At 37.1% G+C, this 21,053-nt stretch overlaps 1 protein-coding gene across 1 annotated transcript in view; it reads right to left on the bottom strand.

The window, feature by feature from the left end:
• vri (vrille) overlaps positions 1 to 18,709 on the bottom strand; it is a 179,116-nt gene extending 160,407 nt beyond the window's left edge. The window contains exons 1-2 of the mRNA XM_067098876.1: positions 18,539 to 18,709; positions 11,270 to 12,515 (exon numbers count right to left, since the gene is read on the bottom strand). Of these exons, the coding sequence (XP_066954977.1) occupies positions 11,270 to 11,918 (649 nt within the window). The 5' untranslated portion in view covers positions 11,919 to 12,515; positions 18,539 to 18,709. The remainder of the gene's footprint in view (positions 1 to 11,269; positions 12,516 to 18,538) is intronic.
• Positions 18,710 to 21,053: the final 2,344 nt, after the last annotated feature.

Below are 21,053 nucleotides of genomic sequence, written 5' to 3'. Positions count from 1 at the left end.
GCATCATCCCCGTCCTGCCCACACCTATTCATTCTCCCATTCCTTCCCGCCACCATGACCTAGATTAGGGTATTCCACCGCCTTTCGTCTCTCTCTCTCTCTCTCTCTCTCTCTCTCTCTCTTTCTCTCTCTCTCTCTCTTTCTTCATTGAAGTTAATATAACCTTGTAAGTCCTCTTAGGGAATCCGTTGTTTACCACAAATTGCTTTTTCACTTTTTTTTTTTTTCTATATAAAAATGAACACAGCTTTGGATGACGTATTTTGAAGTCTCCCTGTCAGTGCGGTTTACTTGTCCTACATGTGAAAAGCAATTTATTTTGCAACTTGTTCGCGCATTTTCTTGTCATCGTGCTCCTTTTGCGCTTTATTTTTTCTTTAGCAGCCATTTGGGGGAAATGTTTTTGGCATTTTCTACTTTTAATATACTGTAAGTGAATTTTTATGTACTATATTATAGCAAAGCCAATGGAGGAGTGAAGGATGACTTTATATTTTTAAGCCGCAATAATACGCCTGCCTCTGGAGGTTTGCCGTTGTACAATGGTCTCTTATAAATATTTTGGCACTTCTGAAACGGTCTGGATTTTTCGCAGAACTGAATATTAGCAAAAAATGTGATTGGGGAGTTATCAGAAGTGCTTTACCAATTCTATAGTTACTGATATTAAAAAGTATTTTTGAACTTTAATTGTGAGTGATAGTTTCTGTTTACCGTAAAAGAAAGAGAACGGTCTTTTTTGTGTGTAATTATGGCCCAGTAAGAGTTTACAGTAAACGAAATATAACACTATTCAGAAGGCTATACCACTATAGATTTATAAAAGGTTTTAAGAGATCATGTCAATGACTTTTGTTTTCTTGGCCTTTTGAATTATTGCGACCCCTTACCAGTCATTATATATTTATATATGTATTAACAAGCTTGTCATTTCGCAAATGATTTCATTTTGTCACGATTGGTCTGCATAGTACACTTCAACATTGCTGCCACTGTTGAGGCAGTGCCTTTTGCATGGTACCTGTGGCTAAGAGTGTTTACAAATGTTGTCGATTATCATTCTGTCGTAGCAAAACAAAACAACAACAACATTCTGTTACATGGCTCAGCATCCTGTTTGATGGGTGGGGGAATTAGGCTGAGGTAGGAGAACTGAGCTCACTAAACAAAGTCATGCTTGCGCACAGGTGGATTTGATAGACCCATCCAGACCTTAGATTGTTTAGAAATCGATTGAAATCGTCATTTGGTTCTATGGAATGGCTCATTCAGATATAGGTGTGGTGCGTTCAGAATTTTCATGTAAGGTCATCCATATTCCTAAACTCCGTCATTTGTACGCGGTTGGTGGTCTCTGTATGTCCAGGACCAAGGTAAAATGACCACAGCAGTGGTTCAAAGTATCGGGTTTTTACGACTTGACAGATGACCCGGATTTTATTATATTTATGAAAATACGATGTTGAAAAGCTAAAAGGATGTTAGGTGAACCCTTAAAATAATGTATTAAGCTATTTGCAAAAGAATGCTCTGATAAGATATAATTATATGCCATGAACAGAATTGTCTTTTTATGGAGGTTTAAGTACAAGAGAAAATATAAAGTGAATATAAATGTGCATTTATATTCACTAACAAATTTTCGATGTTTAATATTTCGTATGTTAGTATATAAAAAGTCATTCGTAAAAATATCATGATGTTTGCAAACTACGTATTATGTCTATTTTGAGATTGAAACAAAAAGTTGAAAGTGACCAGGTTTGGAAAGATTTTCAAGAAACGTTGTGGGTAGTTAGCGCACAGTGGAAGAACCAGTCCCTGGAACGTCATCTAGATTCGGGAGAAAACGTTGAGCTGCGTGTTTTTCTGAGAATCCGATGCTCGGTATTATTATTAGTCGTGTCAAAAATGATGGCAGTATTTAAGTAAATTTACTGTTACATCGTAACTTACAATAAATGTAAGGCAAGTACACTATGTTGCTCTCCATTTTCACGTTTGAAGTTAATATTAGCAAAAGATTATCTGCGTTAGACGCAAAATTGAATACATGGATACACCAATCTCGCACGGGTACTTAGAGCAGGTTATTCATCCTCCAGTTAATTGTATGACAGTTGTTCATCGCTTACGTGCTAGCCAAAGGGAAATGAAGTAGGAAAACAAAACCATGGTTATATTTTCCCTTAGTAAAATATAATCATGTTCTTGTTAGAAGTTTCGCCGACTGTGCTGTCTCATTCCCTGGATTTGCCTTTGTTCTACGGGTAGAAAGTAATGACTTTGTTTTCTAGTCATTGCGTTATTAAAATATTTACTTGGCCTGTTGAGTACACTTCTATTTGTGTCAGTAGCAGAAAAAAATACGGTTTTTATTACCGCAGAAATGCTGGTGTTGTCCGGATTGCAGGGGCTGTTTACGAGCATCAGAACAAAAGTTTTCGTAAGAGGCCGCAGTATTGCGTCATATGCATTTATAAAAAAGAGGACGCTCAGGGGTAAGCAGTCCTTCAGTGTCTGAAGTTCAGACAATCGCAGCTGTAAAGCATCAAAGATATTCAAGGAAACTCAGGCAGTCCTTGGTACGCCCACACACATACTTGCAGACAGTTATCATGCGCGTAGAGATTAAAACAACAGAACTCGAATGATCGTCACGTCAAGTAACGTTAGCCCCAGAGTGAATAACTTCTTGAGAGTCTGTTACAGTGACGACGCTGTTACTCATGTTGAATAATTTTATAGTTGCTGTTGTCACAGTGGCGACGAGTGACTTATAACATTCCCAAGAGTTGTCGTTAGACACTTACATGCACGGAGAATGAGTGTGCACTTCCTGATTGGCCGATTACGCCATCGGGACCTGAAAGATACAGCGCAATTACATGCGGACACAGGAAGGAGAGGAATGCGGCTGGCGAGAGGTTGGGGATGGGGGGTTGAGACTGTGGCGAGGGTTTGTTGGGGAAGGGGGATAGGTAAAGAGAGAAGAATGCACGTAAGAAGGTACTCAAAGATGAGCATGAGGGACAACGAAAAAAAGGTATGCGCTTGCATTGATGATGACTTCCTCATTTCCAAGTAACGGAGAGGGGAGTAGGTCAAATCATTTTATTAACAGTGGCATTTTCGGCCATCGTAAATATTCTTAGGTTCGTGAAAGAGCCTCCACCATTGCCGTCCGGTGTTCAAAGGTTACATACGAACGTTGCAGCAGTGGAGGAATTGAAAGTATGAAGGATGACGATTGTCTTAGCAGCTGCAACTGTATGAAACTGACACATCGCGGTAGCAATGTTATATAAGCTCCGGTAACAGTATTTTTCATGAAACATATGAAGCTTAGTATAGATTGTGGGAATTGTGTTAGGAACTTAGGATGATGTTAGAATTACTTTGAACGTCAAAATTGTTACGTAATTCAGTAAAATGCTCCTTCCTTTGATGTTAGTACGCCAGTTATTCACGAATTTGATCGATGCATGAGAGAGAGAGAGATTATTTTCCAATTTCAAGAATAGAGTTGCGATGGAACTGAACAAATTTTCAGAATACTCCAGATTTATTTTGGAGGTTTAACTTGGATACGGTAGTAAGAAAAACATTAACGGTAAACTGAGTCAGCATTATTGAGTGAGTTTACTCATAGTGACGCTAAAAATGTACTCTTACAATGTATTGCAGTAGGAAATGTGTTAAGGCTTGGTTTCCGCAGCCTTATTAAAAAAAAAGTGAAACAAAATAGTAACTAAAAATTTCCCATCAACTGTAATCAAAAAAGAAAATATTGTTGCTGAAGAGTTAACCGTATGACTCGATCTATTATTACGATTAAGGGTTTCCACAATTAGTATTTTTGCTAGTGTTAAGTTTATTCTCAATTTGGAATTGAGTATTAAACCACTTTCGCAGATATCAGCTGTTTATCAAGAATGACATCGACAGTTATGCAAATAATTTGCTACAATGTGGATCGAATGAAGAAACGGGTTAAAGGGAAACGAATACATGGAACCATAACGACATGTTGTCCTCCTGACACCATCTAACCTCATTTGCCGTTTATAGCTTGTTCTACCCTTTAAGGTTCTTGATGCCTTGGGACTCGAGGGACGTGAGAGAGTGATGCAAGACAAGCAGAACTAGGCTAAACACGTGAGGATCACTGAAGCCATAATAATAACAGACTGGTGTTTCAGAGACACACGTAGACTCTGCGAGACTCTGTAAATGGTTACACCTAACAAAGGCTTAAATGACGAGGGTATGGAGAACAGACCTTACGCAATAGCTCCTGGACAGGTACACCCCACAATTGCCTCACCGGAAACAATGATGTGGCTTCTCTCTCTCTCTCTCTCTCTCTCTCTCTCATATGGAATTTATGCTGGGGAAGGTACCATTTTGTAAATGGGATTTTGAATCGACTGTAGGTCACTATCATGGTCGGATTACTGAGGAAAAATAAAAATATGTCAGTGATTTCTTTGGAATTATATGAAACGAGACCTCCAAATCACTATTACATGATACCGCACGAATGGAACCAAGGTTATATATTACCAGAGAGAGAGAGAGAGAGAGAGAACATTGTGTTTGAAATTGATAGACCACATCAATTTGTATGTGCAGACGAACTCTACTCTGCTTTTGGTGGTGACTTTGTCATTGCTGGGTCGTGCTACCATCTATTAGTCATCCGAACTTACATCCCGTGAACTTCCGCGTAAAGACCGATGATGTAACTATACCAGTCTAATTTTAGAGATTACATGCACGCATATATCCATTAAAATGATCGTGTTATTCGTTATGTTGGTAAAGTGACTCAGTAGGCTATGGTGCGTAAAGTGCTCAATGACGTGCTGCCATTTTATAGCGTAATAGGCATACTTAGTATATTCTTTTACCAGCATTATCTTGCTGAGAAAGACAAGTCATATATAGAAGAATTTCTCGTACAAGAACGTTTTCTGACACTTTGATATATGGGTTTTACATAATATCGATTTACTCCGTAGCTCAGACATAATGATATAGTATTACCAAGTAATTTATGCAACTGAAAAAGTTTTCATCGATTGTATAGTAAAGCTACATATAAAAAGTTCAGGTTGTTATAGGATAGCGGAGTTGCACTGACATGTTTTCTTCCTGTCTTTGCATGGAACACGTTTACTATTATTAATGGAAGAAAAGGATATGAAGTAGTTAATATTATGAAAGACCCACCACAGACTTGGCTTCATAAGCATTCGATATTAACAGGTGTCCGTAATGACGCGCATGTCTGTAACATTAACCTTTTGGTTACATCACGACTAACGAAAAGGTGGACAAAAGTAATGATGTCATTGTTACTAGCATCGACTGGAAATTCTTCGATGTAAGGAAGCAATTTAGGTCATTATGTAATGAACCTCAACTAGCTATATGACTTCCAAAGGGGCAATGACATCGTTACGTAAGGAGCAGTTTAGTAAGATCGTGCTTACGTAAGGCTCTGCGACTAACAACGAAGAAGGCGCATCTTATATAATTTATCGTGGTGTTATGCGTGTTGACATTTACACGCTCATCGGCTTTAAATGGGGTTTTCATCAGCATTCTTTTCCCTTGGAAATATTTTCCTTTATGGAACTTGTTACGCAAGAGGGTCGTCAGGAGACTGAGGTGACCGTTGCCCTTTTCGCTTCTGTTCCAGATGCCAAAGAGAAGATATGGTAGGCCCACGTGAGCTTAGTTTCCGCAGAGTCATGGCACCACCAAACCTCCCCCAAAACTCTCGTATCGACCACTGCGGCACAAGGCATTCTGGAACACACACACACAGAGAGAGAGAGAGAGAGAGAGAGAGAGAGAGAGAGAGAGAGAGAGAGAGAGAGAGAGACGTACTCGACCGCTTTGTGCTTAAGGATGTTGGGTACTAGTTTGAGCCAGAAGTTTCCGGTCTTAATCTCCATTCCACGTTAAAGAAAAATACATCAAATTTCATTCAGTCTTTTACTTCGCAAAGCAGGAACAGACCTTGAGTCATTGTTAGGCAATTTGTTAGGCAAGGCAGGAAAGATATTATACAGAATGGGGACAGAAGTAAAAAGACAAGGAAAATCTCATTTGAAGGAAGGTTGGAGAAAAAAGATGAAGAGCTTCTTGACATGTCTGTAGTTGAAGAATACTTGGTAGACGATAAGATAATGTCAGTTGGAATTATGGAGAGGAAATCTTGAGTAAAACTTCTTTCTCGCCCTCTCTCTTCGTCGTTATTATTATTAGAAATGTCCTAAATGAAAAAAGAGAGAGATGTCAGAGAGGGAGAAAACAAAGAAATGCATATGAGGCTGCAAACAAAGAACATTTCCTCACAAAAAAGCAATACCAATTAGGAAAACTAAGACAAAGGTGTAGAGCACATTATGAAGTAACGTTACAGCATCTCGCAAAACTTTCAGCATCGCATCAGTAATACTCGCAGGAAGGTCATTCTACAGTTTTGCGGCGCCTTTTATACGTAATGAATTTCTGTCTGGCTATAGTGCCTTAGTGTAGGAGGTCCTTGGTTTAGACGTTTTGTAAATGGGATTTACGGCAGCTGGGATTGAATCCTTTTACCCCCACCTCTCTGAAATGCCTGAAATGCATGTTTTAGTTTTCTGTAAAAGAAAATTATTGTGCCGGCTTTGTCTGTCCGTCCGCACTTTTTTCTGTCCACCCTCAGATCTTGTGTCTGACTGAGGAAGAGGGCCGCACCTTGGCATGCTGATCATCCACCTCCAATCATCAAACATACCAAATTGCAAGCAGCCCTCTAGCCTCAGTAAAGTTTTTTTTGTTCAAGGTTAAAAGAAGCCATAATCGTGCGTCTGGCAACGCTACAGGACAGGCCACCACCGACCGTGGTTGAAAAGCTTTATACAAGAAACGACACGTGCTTATTATTTGTTTTTTTTTTTTAAAGATAAACTTTGGTGTTATTTGTGCTACAGTGCATGAGTGTGTTGGTGTAAAACTATTACTGTGCTAGTTTGATGGTAGCACGATGTCCAGATAGACAATTTTTCCATTATTATTCCCGTACCATCTTATACGGATGACATTAGTTTTGTAGGGCCATGTTTAGCGCCCATCATTGATACCAGTAATACAAAGAATTACCTTAGACCTTTTTTGTAATCTGAGGGTTTGCAGCAAACGTCAAAACAATTGATTTAAGTAGTATTACGCAAACATTGAAACACTGAATCAACAATATTGCGAGAAGATTATTCCACTGTTAGTGAGCAAAAGGATTGGGAGACCAAGTCGCTGGAAAGCCTTATATTGTATAGGACTAGTGAGGATGTATAGGCCTAAAGAGAGGTTTTCACACTTGCGCGATGAGACAGACCCTCCGAGTTCAATGCTGGAGTTACGTGCAGTTTATTAAATCAGATCTGTCGTCAACATTAAATACATTGGTCAGCAGTGTTGCATATTTGATTTCTTTTTGGTGCATTAACTACTTGATGTGTAGATGTATTGGAGAAATTTTAAAAAATACGCGTAGTTTTTGGTCATAGTCTTTCCCGTAGGTATTTCTTGTTACGTCTTTTATTTTAAAGCAACTCATCTCCAACTTCTAATACTTTTTCCTATCATTGAGGTAAATGTTTAAGGACTGTGGAAACATTTTTCTGTTCAGGTTCATTTAATTATCTTTGGTCTACAACTTTTCCAGTGTTTTATATATATATACATTTAGAAATTAATATGTATATATATTATATATATATATATGTATATGTATATATATATATAAAGAAATAATGAACACATGAGCACTTATGCGCATGTGTACTACCATTATCTAACAGTAGTCTTAAACCGCGGACACTAAAAGTAAACAGGAAAATCCTATGTATGTTTAAGTCGGATCAATAGCTGTATGCGCAGAAAGTGTGCGTAACAGAATATTTTTTTTTTTTTGTGAGATGAAAGGAATACTTCTGTATAGGAAGTTTAGATAGCAGTAAATAAATACTATGAGCTATTTGACTACATACTTATGTGGCTGTAAACTCACTGATTCTTAAATAAATCGACAAAAGTAAAATGTGAATGCATATGAGCGAATGCGTGGCAAACTCACTCTCAAGAGAGAGCAAGTTTGCATAACTGTAAGGGTGATAGTCCTATGGGAGAAACGTGAGAGAAACCACCATAAATGCGTCATGTATGGCTGGCTGGTAGACCAAGTCGAATTAAAAGGTACAATGAAAAACAGGAGACGAGCGAATGGTTTTGGTACTGGATGCCTCTTTGAAACTGATGCAGTTAGGAGAATAAGGTGCGGGTTTAATTTCCGTCTGTTATGCTTATCTTTGCTCTGGGATGAGGAATCAAATATTTCTTTATCAAGAAATGAGAATGAGAGTGGTTCAAGCACAGAACATTGTTTGTAGATGCTGTGGGAGCCTTTAGAGTTCCTTAAAGTGAAAAGCCAGATATAGAATCCCACTCTGTTTTATGAGCTCCGCTTTGTCGCTTTGCTTATTTTCCTCCAACCTTCACCGTTTCTCTCTCTCTCTCTCTCTCTCTCTCTCTCTCTCTCTCTCTCTCTCTCTCTCTGTGTGTGTGTGTGTGTGTGTGTGTGAGTGATATAGTTAGTTTTGATTTCTTTTGACTTGTTCTAATCGACTATTATTGCAGTGTTATTCTGGGACAAATACAAAAAACATATTGTTTATTAGTGTTTTTTAATATTATTCACAGAAACAATAGTGTACTTATTTTGTTTTTCATTTTGGAGTGGGTCATTTGAGAAGAATAGGAAAATGCCGACAAATGTCACTCTTTGGTTAGGATTGAACTCTGCAAGTTATTATTGTTTCCGAAGGATCCAAGGGGTTAAATAGTATTGGCTTTTCAAAAAATTCTCTCTCTCTCTCTCTCTCTCTCTCTCTCTCTCTCTCTCAACTTTCGTGAGATGTTAGGGCCGTACAGCTATTTTAACTTAGCTAGGTGGTTTCATGGCAGACAGTATTGCAGGCGAATGACATTTTGAGTGGGAAAAGGTTGGTTACTAAGTTTATCCAATCACGTCATGTGCGGCATTAGTTTGGTATTTTATCCCTAAGGTTCAGCTTTACCTGTTATTACCTAGACAATCTTCGGATCCCATTTGTGTCTTGGAGCAAAAGACGAACTACGTAACTAAAAATTGTAATTGGTAGGTTATTTAATACCAGGTTATAAGAAAGTTTTCTTCAACAAGAAAACGAAATTTCTAAGTGGAAATTCGGCCACATCATTACTTTCCTTTTCTCTTTCGTTGTCATCTTTGGCTTAATGTGGTGTTTTTATGTTGTCGATGTAGTATTTGTATTATTTAACTTACTGAAGGAATGCGCCTTAAAACGAGGACAAACTTAGAGTCAGCGCCCTTAAACGGAAGAGTTACAAAACAAGAAAAAGTAACGGCACTGATTGCGAAAGGAAAGACTTATTAATGTTCTTACGGTCGAGTGTTGCAATGTTGTTTCTCCAGTTTTATTTCTCAATTACTTCTTTTCTTTTTTGTCTTCTTTCTCTGGCTTTCTTCTCTCGTTTCGTAATACCTGACGGTCATCCTCACCGGGAGGAAGCGGCAACATAGCATAGCGGTCACTTGTTATTAGGAGTTTTTTTTTTTGGTATTTCCGTCGAAGATGGATGCCAATCATCCCTGTGTGTGATACACATGGTCTATTGAAACTTTAACAAAGAAATGCTGTCCTGTGAGATTAATACAGGATGCTAGCTAGTGCTGGTGATGAAACAGGGAATTAAAGTATAAGATGTGGCGCACCTTACAAAGATAGCTTTGTGTACAGATTTTTGAAGCGAGGAAGGATGTTGTAGGATTTCAATTTTGCCATCGTTATTACTAGGATGTTAAACACGGGTCACCAAATCGCTTACCTAAATCAGTTCACAACTTGCTTAACGCATTTGCAAAAATGAAGGACAATAATAAAACTATTGCTTCTTCTGTGGACGGAGAGCAAACCATAAAATCGCTATATTTTAATGAATATTTTACTATCAACTTAGATTCTGAAGTGGTTTTGTAAACGCCCAACCATGACGACCTCTGTAACAGGTAAAAAAAAATTGAATCCTTTATTATTGGAATAGATCCGTCTCTTAATCATGAAATATGCAATTTTGAAGGGTATAATTATAAAACATTAGAAGAAAAATCCGATTTTCTCTGTCAAGTTGAGCCTAAGCGTGCCGTACGCGAGAAATAAATTCGTAAGACGGAGCATTACAAAAGTCAGTTACCATCAAGGATTATTTCAAGGACCCCTTTACTTTCTCTACTCTTCTGAAGGTTATAGGTTTACTACACAATGCTAGCAGGTAACTTCCTTGAAAGATTCATTTTGCACTATTCCTAATTAGAGTTAACCTTTAGCGAGAGAGGTGTTGATTTGAAATGGTCGCCAACATTTTCTCTTGCCAATGAAGTATTACCTTTTTTTGCTTCGGTTAAAAGGTTATTCACAAGCTTGCAGGTTTTGATTTTTCCATGATCAGAGCTGTTGCCGTTTCTGTGATATGAGTTGAAGTAATGTGTACTTATACTGAAATTTTTAAGGGAAGGAAAGAAGCTAATGTCACTTTTGAATTCAACCAAAAGATTGCATTTCTTATATAATGCAATGTACCCTGTCAACTCTGCAGAAAGTCTTAAAATGTCTACCCATTTTTTAAGGGTATTGTTAAAGAAACTTCTCGCAGTGAAATGCTGAATTGCGCAATTTAATTTCTGCCAACACGAAATGTTACAGAAGAATACTAAAGATTTTTCTACATTGAGAACCTAATTTTTTACGTTGTTAATCCACCATCATTGTTTACATATGATTTTATACTAGGTTTTTGTGAGATTTTTACCGACAAAATTGTGACCTTTGAAGACCAGTAATTATTGATATCAAAGGAAGTAATTAGTATATAGGTAATATATAAACGTGTAATCTCAGTTCAGGGTGTACATTTTGTTTGACTTTGCATGAAATTTATAAAATCGTCTTGTATTTAAAGTGAGTACGCATTAATGTTTTACAGGTATTAGATTTATTAAGGGGAAATGAAAGTGGAATTGATCTGAAAGAGTAGAATCCGAAATGCTCATTTCTACTTATTTAGTCCGTACTATATAGAAAAGAGCATAATTCACATGAATGAAATGTACATTGTTTTTCTTATCCCCACAACAAAAAATTAAAAGAAGTCTTACCTAGAATATTTTTGTCGTTTATGACTGGAAGTCGTTCAGATGACGAAGATTCACCTTGCTTGAAGTAGTCTTCTCTCTCCTTTTTGACACCATCATTTTCTTCACCTACATTTTCTTTACCTTGTGCTCCTGTTAGAGCTCTGACATTAAGTTGCAACTCTATTGGGTATGGTGGAGGAGGAGTTCGTCGGCCGGCTTTTGCACTTCGAGTGCGAGATAGATCCTGAGGCTGATCCTGAACATCCCCAACCTCAGTCAAGTCAACAACCTCTTGGTCAGTGCTGCAGATTCTCACCGGTGAAGGAAGCTTTAGCTTGCATGGAAAGCTGATGCTGTGACGTTTGGTCCTCTTCTTTGGAGGAGAAAAGCGGCTCAGATCTGGATGATCTGAGGGTGACCTCCAAGGCGAGGAGGGTTCAGACTGGGGCGCAATTGGCGAAAGAAGCGGCAGCAGGGGTGATAAGCTTGTCCCTGATTTTTGCTGAGGGTCAGCACTTCTCTTCGAGGGAGATGTGGTGACGGCAGCAATGACGCTCACGCTCCTTCTCAAACAATTCTTCTTCTTTGGGGTATCAGAAGAAAACCTTGAGGACGCTTGACACTCGGAAATGCGTCTTTTCGCGTCTTCCAAGTGATTATCATCCATCATTCTGTCCGGGTCGATCTCTGAACTGATCGAGATCTCGTCCAGGCTGCGGATGATTTTGGAAGAGGCCACTTTGACGGTGGTTGGTAACTGATTTTTTCTAAGAACTTAAGGGAAAGCGGATATTTCACTTTCTTCTCTTATTTTATTTTATTACTATTGCACTTGTAAGTAACTTTAAGTAGCTCTCAGATTAGGCATAAGGGTCACGAAAATCTTATTTGCCCTTGTTTGTACAGACCGAAGTTCTCTAGAGCCAGAAGTTTTCAGAGAAGTTTTGACGTTAATTGCAGAACAAGTTAGGGTGTCATAGTTATCCATATACAGCAAATGTAAGGGTGTCTTTATTCTATTGAAGATGGATATAACACCGGTAAATTCCTTATTGTTCAATAAAATTATAGTAAAACAAGATCTCAGTCTCACTAAGTATATAAACAGCAAAGATGCTTGATTTTTTTTTTTTTTTAGTTAAACTTTTATGCCATCTGGTCAACCCGCATGAAATATAGATAAGGCTTCCCACCTTATAAAAGCCTCTTTGCCTCGTAAATCTTACGCATCAGATATCTTTTGAGAAATACAGTACATCATAACAATCTGCAAAAAAAAATTTAATGTAGAGTTCAGAACTTTGAAGCACCGTATTATTTTGGAGGACTACGGATGGATAAGGGATCTCATATATATAATTACAATAATATGTACAGTAAAAAAGTGTACTCGCAATATTGGCGCTAAGATGAAGGATAAAGGCCTTTAATATTTTAATGTATGTACGGTGTGAGTATATATATATATATATATATATATATATATATATATATATATATATATATATATATATATACATATATATATATGTATGTGTGTGTGTGTGTGTGTGAGTGAGTTAGTGTTTGTATGTATGTATATATGTATGTATTTCCCCAAAAAAAAATGAATTCTTTAAGAAAAAGTTCATTCAACGGGATGCAACATTTATACCATATAAGTGGCATTATTACCATACGAGTTGTTCATAGAAGGGTGATCGGATTTTTGTAATCACAGATGTAAAGCAGGTGTTCAGTGTCTCCGGGGTTGCTTATCATTCTTTGGATGGAATTCAGTCGAAAAATCTGCGGGCATTTGTAAGGAGAGAAAACTACCGTTTTAGGTTAACGATGCTAATGTTGAATTAGCCAGCTGAAACTAGGAGGAGCCCAGACAGGCGTTTGCCTTTTCAAGTGAAGAAGGGAGGCAGTTACCCCTACGAGGATGTGGCATAAATGCTACAGTTGATGGTAAAGTCAGAAGTTGTGAAGTTGTAAACAAAAATTAAAAGGAGTAAAATGAAGCAAAAGTGAAATGCAGGAAGTTGAATTGTTGCCAAGAGTTCTTTGTGTGACAGCAAGTGTACAGTAAATGTTGATTGTGCATATGTGTGATGAGAACAGTTGAAATATGCAGAGAAAATGTGAAAAAACAAGAAGTAATTTTGGAAAATTGTCGGAAACTAAGATCAAGATGGTGAAATAGATGCATAAGTAATATGCCGTTGAAGTAAAATAAAAGAAAAAAAAAAACAGGAAAGTTTTCAAAATAGTCCGGATGGAGAGAAGCAGCTATAGTCAGGCCTCTTCCTGTATTCACTAGGACTTCAGAGGCGCTCATTTTTTTTTCTTTATATTTCCTTTGTTATTCCAATATATATATATATATATATATATATATATATATATATATATATATATATATATATATATATATATATATATATATATATTATTATTTATGGATGCCACATTCCACAAGAGAAGCAAAGCTTTCTCTCTCTCTCTCTCTCTCTCTCTCTCTCTCTCTCTCTCTCTCTCTCTCTCTCTCTCTCTCTCTTTCTGATGTCCAGATTTCCTTCTGACATTTCAATCTGGTATCCGTGGTATTTCCGGTATCCTTGCTTTCTCAAATATAGAAGTAAATCAGTAAAAGGAAGGAGTTCACTGGAAACCAGAGAAGAGTTTGAGTCAGTTTCCCTGTTATGTGTACGTGTACATGATGATGAAAGTCAAAAAGGTGTAAGAAGAGAACAAGAGGGCGAGGTGGGGAACGCGTGTCTTGGAAAAGTCCAAATCGTACACAAATTAATTAATCAGCCGAGTTAGAATTTCCTTCTTCGTTCACAGAACATGAGAAGAAATGGTTTCTTTTTAACCCGTGTTGAGCCTTTGGATGTTTATCGTGATGCGTTGTTGAGAATTATGGTGGTTTTTCAGACGTTGCATTTCCCGTTTTTTACTTCTTTTTGATAATTACGATGTTTGTGACAAAAATGTTAACCTAATTTTTTCATACGAGCTCTTGTTTGATGATTCATAGCATAAATATATTCTGCTTATTTTAAAATGAGGTGATTTTTTTGGTTTGTAAACTTTATCGATTCTCAAAGTTAAGTGGGGACAAAACCCATTACTAAGTTCAAATAAAGCTATAACTTTAATGACCTGGAATTATTCATTATTTCAGCAAAACTGAAACTTAGCCTTGATTTTCTAGTTGGGTAGGAAATACGAGACGTTTGAATGGTAACGTGAATTGTCTGTGATCGAATTTCTTTCGGCGGGTGAACATTTCCCGCAAGAAATGTTCAGATATTTATTTTGTAGATACGTGACGATGTTTCTGCTCTTGTATGCACACTATACGAAGTTGCCTATGCACTGATAACATCACTTGACATGTAATATGATAATCGATGCACGTGAAGAAAGGGTTACAGTGTACACTTGTAGAAAATCATTAGCGGATGTAACGCAGTAAAGAGCGGACTCTCTTTGCTGACGTATTTCGTACATCCGGCAATTTAAGCCTTCTCCTTTGCCCGCAGAGGGATTGGACTTTTACTAGATAAGGTTGTTGGAAAACTATAATTAGATCTGTCACTGACGCATTAAAGGTTTCTTTTTTTTATACCAGTAATTCATTAAACATTACCATGTATATTTATGGATTTATTCGTCTGCGGAGGTTCTGTCTCGTTTTAATGTTTTTTAAGATTCATTTAGTTTTCATGAAAGGTTCTGTTATATTTTATATTTTTGCTCTACAAGAATGGTTGTGAAGCTTATTTGCTTTTATAATTCATTCATTATCCATGTTTAATTTTCTTACTGGTACCTTACAGAGCTGATATACTTAAAGGTCACTGCAGATTCCGCGCCCGAATTTAATTAAACTTGTAGGCTGACGTGCCTTCATAAAAACAAAGTTTCTTGTCTTATCTGCAAATATAAGCATTCTATGTGTTGCGTAGACTAACTCATTGTCGATGGAAATGATGACTTTATCACTATTTGAGAGGAGCCTAGGAAGTAGACAAGGTATAATTTAATAGACTTAAAGGGAGATTCCACGATTCTTTTATCACTTGCTATTTATATGAGCGATTTTCGAGGGCAACAGAAAAAAAAAAGTTGACAAATACAGAACATAGACGTTACTCAGACTCATGCTGCCCAGTTTCAAATAACGGCGGCGTGTTGCCCCAGTTGCGTCAGCAGACAGCCTGGTGGGAAATTTGGAATCTCGTGGAGATAACCTTCCTCTAGATTTTGCATTTAAATTCTTATAAGATTAAATGTCTAATGTCCAGTTAAGAACATGGCATTGAATTGTGAATTATACTGAATCAGATGGGTCGTTTGAGACACTAAAGCTTGGCATGGTATTTTTATTTCTGGGTTTGCTGCCTGGCGATTTTGCCTATAGAAATCTCCTGTATATTCCAATATTTTACCGAGAAATTTTAGTAGGAGCCTTATTAAAAAAACTAGGAAATTCCTGCAGCAACCCGGGGAACAACCGGGGAATTTACCTCTAGATGTTTTAAAATAGTGCGTCATTTGACGTTTCTCAAGTAGCTTTGTTGTTTAGTTAGCTTATTTCCAAATCATCAGAATCCGTTTTCCAATATAATCGGCAGATAAAACGGCTTCTTTACTTATAGATAACAATATCCTCTTAAATTAGGAAAGAGAAGCAGTTTTAATATGAGGGATATTTAGATGATCTTCCAAAACACTGAGTGGGTTTATTCAATCAGTAAAGATGCGACTTGGAGAAGGGCACAAGAAGACCATGCAGGCTATGGGCAGAGTTATAAAAAGGTTGCGACTCGTGTGTTAAAAAAAGTGGGACGGATGTTTCCTTTAAAAAAAAAATAATAACTCAAAATCCCTTAGGGAAACCCGTAAGTTTAGCAACGTGGGTTTATCGGGTCTCCAAAACAGGGCCACATTCAGATGCTCCAAAATCACATAGCCATTGGGCTTATGGTTTAAAGGTTTGGTTGTTACACTGGGATAACTGATCAGCCTGCTAATCCTCTTGTTAACTTGCGTTACCATTTCATCATGGGGTATAGGAAATATGAAATGCTGTGTCATTGTTAATAATAAAATCCTTCTAGTTCGTGTCTCATTAGTATTTTGAATATTCAGATAGTTGTACCATCATTACTTGTTATCCTTCTTTCAGACGACTGTAACGGTAAAGAAAAAATCTTGACTGAATATTTCTACCATGTTCCTAAGCATTATGTTTCTATCCAGAAGTCAATAACAAGTATTTTGAGTGTCTTCGTGCTTTTTGTAACATGTCTTGTTCAAGTGTTTTTATTTTTTTTTTTTTTTTTTTTTTTTTTTTTTTGCCTACGATTTATAATTAACTCTGAAGAGTCTTTCATTACAGGAAGATCTGAATTTTTCCTCCTTTAACAATTATTGTTAGCATGAATGGTTTTTCCGTTCTCTGAAGATACCTCCTTGAAGTGGGAGCGATTTCATTCGTAGGATTAGGTTCTCTTAAAAGGTCCATTTCTGCCGTAAGGTTTTATATTCGGTGTTCAGCAGAATCAGAGGTTGCACACCTAAAACGTTTGCAGCTATCATAGTTTTCTCCTAGAGTTAGGCTCCTCTATAACTGTCGTAGAGGAATTATTTTGAAACATTAAAGATTATAGATTACATCCACTTTGACTTAAACTAAAAGAATTTTCTGTTTGCAGCAATTTCTGTATCAGTATAAAAGTCCTGCCTGTTTTGCTACGCCACTCACCAGTAAAATATCTCTTCTTACTTGATGCTTCTTGGTACTTTTATAATACACCCTTCGTTTATCATTACTACCTATCTCTTGATATTTTATATAGTAATCTACTTTGTGAGCGTCCCACGCATTTGCGCTGTTAGTTGGCTCAAAGCGGTCCGTTGCTGGATTCATTCGTATTCTCTATTATAGGATCACCCTGTAAAGGCTAAAGTGAGAAAGGACTGCTATATATATCTCTATATATATATATATATATATATATATATATATATATATATATATATATATATATATATATATATATATATATATATATATATATATATATATATATATATATATATATATATATATATATATATATACACACACACAGTATATATATATGTTTGTGTATGTATGTATTGATACAAAATAATTATAACATCAGAAGTGAGTTATCCTTATTAGTTTCATGATTGACCAAGGAAAACTCAGACCCCATTACGGTATTATTTATTTCTGATATACGTCAAGTTTAGTTATAGTGGCGGTGGGGAGGAAATTCCGTCCTAGAACGTTTTAACTTTTAAGAATATTTTAAGGGTAGAAAATGGCTATTTTACCGAAGCTGCTGATATCTGGGTGGAGTTCCCAATTAAGACTAGAAAAAAATAAGTGCTGGGTTCTCAGAAAACATTAAATTAGCGTTAGTTATTAATTTTGTTTTAATGTGTCATTTGACATATCTTTTTCTCAAAGGTTGCGTTATGATGGAAATAATATTTCCGTTGAAACAAGGAATTTCATCTGCTGATGTTTTTTTTATCCTTTGAGCTTCAGGTCTTGCAGTCCATGAAATCCTGGTTGCGTGGCTTTAGTCTTCCAAATAAGTGGTGATAGGCATTTTTGTAATCAGTTAATCGTCCTTCTGTTGTGAATAGGAAAACTTTTTGAAACTGTACGATGTAACTCCAGTACGTTTGTAGGACATTTCCCTTACTGGTCGTCTCATTTCATTTATGCTTTTGTTTTTTGTAAAGCTTATGCCAAAGTTATTTACTTGAGTGAGTTTTTTTAATTTAAATTAGCAAAAATTTTAGTAAAAAAAAGGGGGGAACGTGTTACTAATATGTGCAGAAATTTAGAGACTGTTTACCTTCGCAGAAATTATGATGTGCATAAGTAATGAAAGATACAGTTTAATGTGTGAAATAATCATGGAAAAGACTATACGTATGATTTATAATAAACTCCATTGTCATATTATTCCACTACAAATTTCAACTAGTTCTGCACAGTACAGTAGTATCACGCTCGACATTATTCGCTTCAATTGTTCCCCATAGGTCACTTTTCATTCTTCATTTGAATTCTTTAACACTGAACTTTAAACACTTTTAACACTCCTGTAACAAAAGTGTATTTATAATGAACAACACTTGCAAGAAACTGCTTGCTTGTAAATTTCCAATTTTCTGTTTCTTAGCAAAGCAGGACAAATTGGTCTCACGTGATCACTTCACCTTATATCCACATAATGCGATTCCACTCACTTGTTTAAACCATACTCGAATAGGCAGAGAAATCACTGTAAAACCACGAGTGTCGGAAAAACACGACCGCTTAGTACACCTGCTTGGGCAGACTGGGCCAGCGCTATGTGCAGGATACAAGTCATGCCATGTGCAGGATAAGAGAATGCAGTCGTAATATCCGAAGTCATTCCAACGACAAGAAGGCCCTTTACTGGTGAGTTTTGTCGAAATTACTCAGACTGGCACTTCCTATGAATCACCTCCGCTTCCCCGTACAGACCCTGTTGCCGAGTCCTACGTCAGACCGGGCGCGGGGATGGGAGAATCCCAGGCGTCCCCAGCGCATCTTGCCTGAAAGGATGCTCAGCTCGAGCACTGAGTTCGTTCGTTGAGTGGAGCATAAAGGTCGTATGCCCTACACACAACATTATTGCTCCTCACCGCAAGTTCCGGTCAAGCAGGTAGGTGACTGTGTGGGACCGGGGTAGAAGCCCACGTCCGGAATGAGCCCCCGGGGTTGGGGGTTTCGAGGTTATCTCACAATTGCTAAATTTCAGGTATCGGAAAACCTCAGGAATTTTAGGGAAACTTGAATCATTTACCTGCATGCTCAGGGGCTGATGAATTTTCCCTCTTCTTTGGCGAGGTTTTGTGTAACTAGGGAACTCCTCAGTCTTTCCCCGTTCTCTCATTTCAAGTGCTCTACGTTTGCTGTGCTATATATATATATATATATATATATATATATATATATATATATATATATATATATATATATATATATATATATATATATATATATATATATATATATATATAAAATAAAATCCATGAAAATGGAAACACTGGAGTGCTGCCAGGTCCTTTCGACGCCAGGCGTCCTTTACTTACTGCTAAGTAAAGACCCTTTCGACGCTAGGTCCTTTACTTAGCAGACTGCTACAAAGGGACCTCGAAAGGCCTCGCAGCACTCCAGTGTTTCCGTTTCTTCGTGGATTTTATCTTTATTTATATATTCATTACGTTCCATATTTTCGTGATTCAGTTATACATATATATATATATATATATATATATATATATATATATATATATGTATATATGTATGTATATATATGTATGTATGTATGTATGTATATATATGTGTGTGTGTGTGTATGAATATATATATATAGCCTATACATATATATGTGCTCTATTGTATATAGATGTTTATTGTTAAGAATCGGAACCATTCCTAAGGTTAAAAGGCGTTTAGTTAAAATGAAATAGACATTTATAAAATATGTTTATTTTGCGTGTCTATGATAATCCCGGTGGAAAGGCGGGATTCTGTGTTACATTGTAGACGGTACAAAATGTTCCTAAAGGCGTTATGACGTCCCAGCAGCAGAACTTTTTGCTTTGTGCGTTTCATCCGATCCCTTCGGCCTCTTCCCGGCTGGCTGTCCAACTTTCCTACCTCTTAGGATTGGGATTCTGTGTAATGATAGTTACAATGATAGTCACTGTTACTGTTTAGTATGCACTAGTCTTTAGGCAGATTGGAATTTTACCTCTCTCTCTCTCGCTCTCTCTCTCTCTCTCTCTCTCTGTGTGTGTGCGTGTGCGCGTGCGTGTGTGTTCAGGTTCTGGATTCTGACAATTTTGTCACAGATTAGCCATTATATATATTGGTTTTTCCTTATCATCAAAGTCGATAAAAAAGTGCTAAGCCTCATGAGCTCTTTACTTCACCGGTGTTTGATATTGTTTTGTGTTCAAAAAAACTTGTAATGGTATTAAGCGACCTTGGGGGAGTTTTCGGTTATTCACAGAACAAATAATGTGATAAAAGTAGTAAGAAAATGCTATTTTTATGCTTCCTAATTCGGGTATCAGATGGAAAAAGTGAAGTTCTCCGAAAGGGGCCGTTGCACCATTCTACTCATAGGAAACGCAGACCAATTTCGAAGACAAGTCGACATCCGGAGTGTTTTGAGAAGTCGAATGTCTCGCCAACTTCATGATAACTCCACACACACACCACACATTGTGGGAATCATATTTTTGTTGCTCATGTTATTCGCAATGTTCTCTGAATTCCGAAATCGACTGATTTTCACGTTTTCTAAGAAATTTTATGGAAATACGAAACGTAATAGGATCTTAATGAATGTTCGAAATTGCTAACTGTGCCAGTGGGTTGGAGTACTGATAAAATGTGCCTTAAATGTACTTGTGGGATGCCGATAAAGAAAATAATCGCCTTTCTTCTGACTGTGCTTGGTGTGAAAGTTATCAGCAGCCGGAGGTTTGGAGTTTGTATCCCTACACCCTGAACTGATGTTGCGAAAAATCAGTGAAGGAAAGAAATTTCAAGCTTAGCGATTTTGAATCTACATGAATGTGATTTAAGAACGCTTGTATGATAGATGATTTGTTTAAGGAGAGAAAGCTGGATGTTTTGCATCTAGTGAGACAAAAGTGAAAGGGCAGTGTCGGCGAAATTGGGAATAGAATGATTATTATTACTATTGTTATTCAGAAGGTG

Source organism: Macrobrachium rosenbergii, chromosome 55 (genome assembly GCF_040412425.1).
Source record: "Macrobrachium rosenbergii isolate ZJJX-2024 chromosome 55, ASM4041242v1, whole genome shotgun sequence".
Classification (NCBI taxonomy): domain Eukaryota; kingdom Metazoa; phylum Arthropoda; class Malacostraca; order Decapoda; family Palaemonidae; genus Macrobrachium; species Macrobrachium rosenbergii.
Note: the sequence above shows the minus strand (reverse complement) of the source record. Positions and strands in the feature narration are given on the sequence as shown.